Here is a 7,461-nt window from a genome sequence, read left to right as displayed (position 1 = left end):
TCATACATGCGGTACAAAAAGAAAGCTTGAGAAGAGGCCATTCTTCCTTCATTTTGAGCAAGTTTCTCTTCCAAAGGCTCTGAATAATTCACAGATAAAAGTCTGTGATTCCTCTTTGAAAGCAGAAATGCAACACCCGCACTCTCATCTGGTACCACCTATCTACAGCCATGCATGCAAGATCTTAATGGTCAGGCTGCAGAAAGGATTGGTACACTAACACAGCCAGAGTATTATTGACTCCCCTTCATTTGTGGACAAACCTATTGAAGTGTTCAAAATCGTTGACTTATTTCTGAGCTCGAATCAAAGGCTGACCCTTACACCTATAGAAAGTCAAGAAAGCATTCGGCTATATCTAGTAAGGGTGACAAAGGGAACAAAATGATCAAGGCAACCTTACTGCAGCCTTGTCTCCAACCTCAGTCAAACTACACAGGGCCTGGCAAAATAAACCAAAATCCGCACAGTGGTAAGAAGCCCAGCTGTGGAGAAGGCTATGGTTGTTTGGGGAGGCAGCAAGGGAAGGAGAAAGAAAGCAATCCAGTTGGAAGGAGATCCGATACAAGGGACCAAGAGACAAAAGAGTCCACAAGAGAGAATTTCCTACAGGAACCCTGCAGAATCAATGGAGAGTTACTACCACTCAAAACAGATGGTAGTAGATTGGTACCCAGCAATGAGCACCCTGTAACAAGAGACTCTCTAAGGCCTACTTCAGGCCTACTCCGTTCTGAGCCTAGCAACAGAAGTGACCAAAGCCAAGAATGGAAAGTGGTGAAAGTTAAACGAGTCCTTATTTCTCCTGTTGGTGAACCTCGAAAAGCAAGTAAGTAAAGTCCTATTTATCATGAGGAAAGTAATAAAAATGCCATTCTCTGCTCACTTACTTTGGAGTAAATCCTATGTACTCAGTGAGGCTTATTTCCAAAACACATGTATTGAATCAGGCTGCAATTGTGATTTGGTAGCCAATTCTCACTCATACTGCAGTGACCTTATCTACAACTCCATTTAGTAGCTAATATTCAATTCACTCATTGTGAGATGCTTTGTCATAGTTTCTTCTTATGTTGGTTGGTCTTCTGACCACACTAACTGGAGTGACACATTTGAAAGGGGTGGGAATCTAACTCTGTCTTGAAGTTAGGACAAGTAGCAGCTTGTGTGACCATCATTCAGCTAAGTCAAGAATGATAATCATAACTTTTTGCTGTGGCAGGGGATTTGCTGAAATTCCTTTCGACTATGATCAAAAGTTCAGATCAGTTGATTCTCATGTTAATGTCCTCACAAGTGTGTGTATTTAAAAGAGAAAGGAAAAGGTGTAGGGCTGGCGAGGTGAACTATTGAGCAACTTTGCCAGCACAACACAAGAAGCGATAGCAGCTCACCTGATTAATGTTTTACAGGGGTTAGTTTAGTTAGATTTCAATCTTCCTCAAACTTTCATTTTCTGGTATCTTTGCTGCATGATTTATACCACAGTTGGTCATTTTTGTGCTAAATGGGAAGAAAGACTAGGAACAGAATAGGGTGAGGTCCTGAAGTCTCATTTCTGAATAGGATACCGCATCAAGAACAGGGGTATTCAAAAATTGTCGGATTTCTTTTGGGTACTTATGCTATTTTTAAAACTCGAACCGAGTCCTTTAATATTGGAGTTAAAGCTATTCGAATTAGGAAATCAGACTGATAGTGGTTTGCATGAGTGGGAGCGGAAACCTGACCATTCCCTTGTCTTCCCTTACTGTGCTTCATTTTGCTCAGCATTTTTCTCCCAGCCCAGTTGACTTCTTATATCAGAAACGTGTGGAGAGAAAATACACTTGTCATGGCTACTAGTCAAAATGGATACTAGTCGTGATGCACACCTATTCTCTCCAGGATCAGAGGAGCATGCCTATTATCTTAGGTGCTTTGGAACACAGACAGGATAATGCTGCTGCAGTCGTCTTGTTTGTTGGCTTCCTACAGGCACCTGGTTGGCCACTGGGTGAAAAGACTGCTGGACTTGATGGGCCTTGGTCTGATCCATCATGGCCTTTCTTATGTTCTTATGTTCTGTCCATGGAGTTCAGTAAGGAAAGCAGGATTAGCTCCCCTTGTTCATGTGCTCCCACTTTGTTTTTAAAACAGGCACCTTATGTGCTTTATACACAAACAGGTAAACTCAAACTATCAGGTCCTCCTGCAACATCTCACATGGAAAGTGACTTGATTCTTCATGATAGTTGATCTCTCTCACAATTCCTAAGTTTGTATGTATGGGTATTTCCTGTTTATTGTGATGGGGATTGGGCGGGCATAAGCCTCTGCCTTTATTCTTCTCCCTATCTGCAGGGCAATGAGCTGCCTGAAACTGGGGCAAGACCTAGGCTTCTGCTTTTATGCCTTCCCAACAATGTAGCCTCTCCTGTCTTTCAGCATTTGCAAGAAATCACTGTCCCTTTCCCCTGCTGGGGATGTGGGATGCCAGCCTATCATGGGGAGCGGGGCGGTTGAGTTACCTTTAACTGCAGTAACCCCAAATCTGAGCCTCTGCTCTCAATCCTCCCAAACCCACGAGGGGTGAACTGTAGCCTCTGCTTCTTCCCACTCCCCACTTCTTCCCCTGCCTGCCAGCAAATACAGATGTTGCTCTTACTAAAAAGCACAGAAGACAAGTATCTCTTGTAAACACAGGACATATGGCTATACAGAATCAGAAACTCTCTGAAAGTCTGACATGGTGAAATGACTGGCAGAACAGGGAGACTCTCCAAAAATAGGCAGCCAGGATGAACCTGTTTGGCAGGAAGATTCGATAACTGTTCTGGTCTTACAATGTCCCTCTCAGGCACCTTTCTGTTTAGTCACTCTACCCTCTTGCTGTCTTTTCCTCTTGGTGGCTAATGGAAGGAAACCAAACAGTGGGGTGCCACAATAACAGTCCAGTCTTCAGTTGCTCCAGAGTGTTGGTTATGTTTCTGGCTGGGATCCAGACTGAAGGTTTCACCAGCAGAATGGAACTTTCCTGCCTCCCTCCCTTCCATTGAAGCCCACTGAACACAAAAAAATGCTGCTCCTGTGGGGGATAAGAGAGCTACAAGGAGCGGGTCTGCACCTGAAAGGATCCATAGCATTTATGGCTGAATAGGTGTGATATATTTCAACAACATATTCCTAGTCAACAGTAAAATGTTTGGCATGACACTATGGAAAAATGAAAAAGTGAAGATCTTATAGGAGCCACTTGCCATTGTTCTGAGAGTTGGTTCACACCCGCACACATCTCTCTTCAGTCCTCTTGATTGCCATGCATTTGATAACTGGCAGAAGAATGTATGAACCAAGTTCACCGACAAACATTGCATCTCGGGTGACATGAAATTTATATTTGCGGAGGCTCACTCATACATTCAAGTCTTCTCTTGACCTTGTAGTCATCAGTTATTAGAACAATTCATAGGTGGGAGTGTGCATGATGGAGCAGCAAGGTAGCAGTGGTTAAGATAGGTATGAAACGGTAGCATGGTCTGTGAAGCACACCTGCCAGTGAGGGAAGATTTAATCCTTCTCTCACAGGACAACTTTCCTTAAGTTTGGTCCCCCATGTTAGTTTCTATGTTTTAATCATTTGTTGCTCCCTTTGCTGTCAACCATTACTGTTTGCGTATGGATGGAGGGGGACAGTCTGTCACATATCACCCTCCTGTGGAATTATAGACCAGTTTGACAGCCACGATCACTTATGAGCCAATCTCTTCACCTGTCCATTGCTCATCTTGAATGAATTGGTGTTGAGCAGCTTTGGATCTGTGCAGTAGCTGTGGTTTGGTTTCCTTGCTGTGGTGGAGTTTTGCTTCCTTGCTTTATGGGGTTTTTTTTCATCTGTGTGGTAGGGAGCAGGATTCTACTCAGGGTCAAGTATGGCTGGGTCAGGTTATTATATGATACCTCCCATAAAGCCGTTCAAAAATACACATGCACAAAATAACATTGATAAAATGGACTTAAATGAACACCAAACAGTTAAGACATTTTTCTTTCAAAAACTACAGCATTTATTTATAATTGCTGGCTGACTGATTGATTTGCTCACTGTTTCTTTATACAATTGGCTGCTGCTGAGCAGCATGCGGTGATAACAGATCTGTGGGGGAGGGGAGAGTAGGACTCGCATGGGGCTGTGGTGAGAATGTGCATGTGTGAAACACTGCTGGGTGTGCGGTACTGTAATGTTTGAATGATGAAAAATAACCTGACAAACAGGCTCAATGTTCACAAACAGCTGACAGTTTGACACAAAACCAGCTCCCTGTTCATGCATTAAGCTGGGTCTGGAGTCCCTACCCTGTGACAGATGTACCACAGTCAGATCTGCGTTGCAGGTTCTCAGTTTCCACTTGTGCAGTGCCTGCCTAGATCAGATCAGGAGAGAAGTAGAACAAGAAGAGTTGTTTTTATATGCTGATTTTCTCTACCACTTAAGGAACAATCAGACCGGATTACAGTCACTTTCCCTTCCCCTCCCCACAACAGACACCCTGCGAGGCAGGTGGGGCTGAGAGAGCTGTGACTAGCCCAAGGTCACCCAGCTGGCTTCATATGTAGGAGTTGGGAAACCAATCCAGTTCACCAGATTAACATTTCATTTCATTTCATTAACCTTTATTGGCATACCAAAGACAGAGATAGAAAAAACAACAACAAAATACCTCCAAAGGGCAATACATATAAGTTACAGTCGGGTTAATAAAACTTTTCTTGTTCTTTAAGAACTCCTGTAAGAAATTCAGCCACGATAGCCGTAATTTTAGGATCATGGTCACTCAAAAGAAATTTGCATTTCACTTCATTACTCCTGTTATGTCTTGTACTGGAGCAAAGTAGATAGCAGTTTATCCCGCAGAGTCACATAGAAGGGGCAATCTAAAAGGATGTGGTCAATTGTATCTAACAAGTTTAAACCGCATGTGCATAGGCGTTCATGTCTAGGGATCTGGAGGTATCGGCCTAAGAGCATCCTAGATGGGAATGCATTAACCCTAGCTAATAGAAAAGCGCGGCGTTGAGAAGGTATCTCTAGGTTATCTAGATACCTAGCCATTTTACCCGATCCATTATTAAGGCCTAGGGCCGCCGGAGAGCAGATGGGGGGAAGAGCTGGGTTAAAATTCTGCAATTCTACATCAAGGAGACGTTGCTTGATTCTTTTAAAGATGTAAGATTCATTGGCCAGAGCAAGATTATCTAAATCAATTCCAATTTGACAGAGTCTAGATCTAATCAATATGTCCCATGAGAAAACCAGATTAACATCTGCTGCTCATGTGGAGGAGTGGGGAATCAAACCCAGTTCTCCAGATTAGAGTCCATTGCTCCAAAGCACCAATCTTAACCACTACACTGGCTCTCTGAATGGAGATGGAGCTTCAGTACCCCTCATACACAGTTTCCTAACCTGAAACTTCCCAATGGAGGTGCTGTTTGGGGAAACCCATTTGTTCCCAAGGATACATGTGGGTTTCCACAGCAGGCCAAAGAGTTCCCCCCAGGCCATTTCTGTTTAGGAAGGTAGTACAGTGTAGGCACAGAAGCCCTTTCCCCTCATGCCCCGTGGCTCTCATCTAGATCAGGCACCACATATGTAGGACCTGAGGAGAACCCACAGCTCACTGTTAGGCCTGACACAGGGTGAGGAGGCCAGAACGGATCTGTGAACTCCATGATGTGTGACTCGGATTAGAAAACTGACATTCAATATCCAAATGCAGCTTGACTATATGAAGTACCTAAAATGGGGCATGTTTATTTTATTTATTTAATCTCAGAATTAGAAAAGACCACCAGAACTGGCTAGTCCAACCCCCTGCCAACACAGGAACTACAACTATAATATCTCTGACAAGTAGGTATTGAATTAATACTTTAAACTCTTCCTCATGTGGGAGACTGTTCCTGTGTTGAACACACCTCACTGTCAGGAAGTTCTTCCTCAAATTTAAACAAAGTTCCTCTGGTATAGTTTATATCTGATTAGTCTGATCCCTGCCATCCATGTTCTTATGTCTGCTTCCAACACAAAGCAATCGAAGGTCAGCCAAAGGCCTGCAATCTTTTTTCTAAAAGAGAACTGGAGGCAGTTTGTCACAGTCCGTTTATGTCCCATGGGACACACCTGTCCTGCACCACCTGAGCTAAATCCGCCCCATCCCCTGCATGGTACTCCTTTAGGTATCAGAACATGGCAATCATATCACCGTACAAGTGTCTCTTCTCCAATGTAGAGATTCCCAAGTCTTTCAACCTCTCCTCAGAGGACATCGTCTCCAAACCCCTCACCAGTTTTGTTGTCCTACACTGGACTTCTTCCAGCTTATTGACATCCTTCCAGAACTGTGGGGCCCAAAACTGAATACAGTACTCCAGGTGAGGTCTAACCAAAGCAGTGTACAGTGGCAGCAATGCACTGTGTGATATAGATACTACACTTTGTCTAATGCAGCCTAAAATAGCATTAGCCTTTTTTACTGCTGCATCACACTTCTTGCTCATATTAAGCTTATGGTCCACTGGAACCCCCAAATCCTTTTCACAAATGGTACTACCCAGCCAGGTTTCACCCACCTGATATTTATATAACTGAATTTTACTACCCCAGTGCAACACTTTACATTTGTACCTATTAAGCTTCATTTTATTTGCCTGGGCCCAATCCTCCATCTGAACTCCCTCATCTAAGTCATTTATAAAGTTGTCCAACAGCGCTGGGCCCAAAACAGAACCCTGAGGCACCCCAATTGTTACCTTACTCCAGGTTGATGGGGAACTGTGAACTATCACCCTTTGGGTATCATCTACCCACAAGGCCTTAATTCACCTAACGGTAACAAGGTCTAGTCCATGGGTTTTTAACAAAAGGGGAATTCCCCCCCCCCGGGGGAATTTTAGGGTTCCAGGGGGGGAATTGGGACCACTATTCAGCAAATATGCATATTATTTGGAATGCACCTTTTGAGTTAGACTATCTTGGGAAGGGGGGAATTGTATTTTGAACAATGGTGAAAAGGGGGAATGGAGCAAAAAAGGTTGAGAACCACTGGCTCTAGTCCATATCTCACCACTAGTTTCTCAACAAGAACATCATGGGGCACCAGGTCAAAAACTTTACTGACACAGTCAAACTTAGGGTCAAGAAGTTTACTTTTTTTAATAGAGAGGAAGGGTCGTAGCTCAGTGGAAGAGCATCCGCTTGGCATGCAGAAGGTCCCAGGTTCAATCCCCGGCGTCTCCAGTTAAAGGGACCAGGCAGGTAGGTGATATGAAAGACCTGAGACCCTGGAGAGCCGCCGCCGGTCTGAGTAGACGACACTGACTTGGATGGACCAAGAGCCGGATTCAGTATAAGGCAGCTTCATGTGTTTAGAGGAGATCAGTATTGGACCCCAGACTTATGTGGGGGGTTTAGAGGGGGGG

At 44.0% G+C, this 7,461-nt stretch overlaps 1 protein-coding gene across 1 annotated transcript in view; it reads left to right on the top strand.

Annotated features, from left to right (window-relative positions):
- Window positions 1-384: 384 nt before the first annotated feature.
- SYNPO (synaptopodin) overlaps window positions 385-7,461 on the top strand; it is a 58,572-nt gene continuing 51,495 nt past the window's right edge. Inside the window, exon 1 of the mRNA XM_056859360.1 lies at window positions 385-829. Within this exon, the coding sequence (XP_056715338.1) occupies window positions 385-829 (445 nt within the window). The remainder of the gene's footprint in view (window positions 830-7,461) is intronic.

The sequence above is a fragment of the Euleptes europaea genome, chromosome 1 (assembly GCF_029931775.1).
Source record: "Euleptes europaea isolate rEulEur1 chromosome 1, rEulEur1.hap1, whole genome shotgun sequence".
In the NCBI taxonomy this organism is placed as follows: domain Eukaryota; kingdom Metazoa; phylum Chordata; class Lepidosauria; order Squamata; family Sphaerodactylidae; genus Euleptes; species Euleptes europaea.
This window is presented reverse-complemented; position numbering and strand designations above follow the sequence as displayed.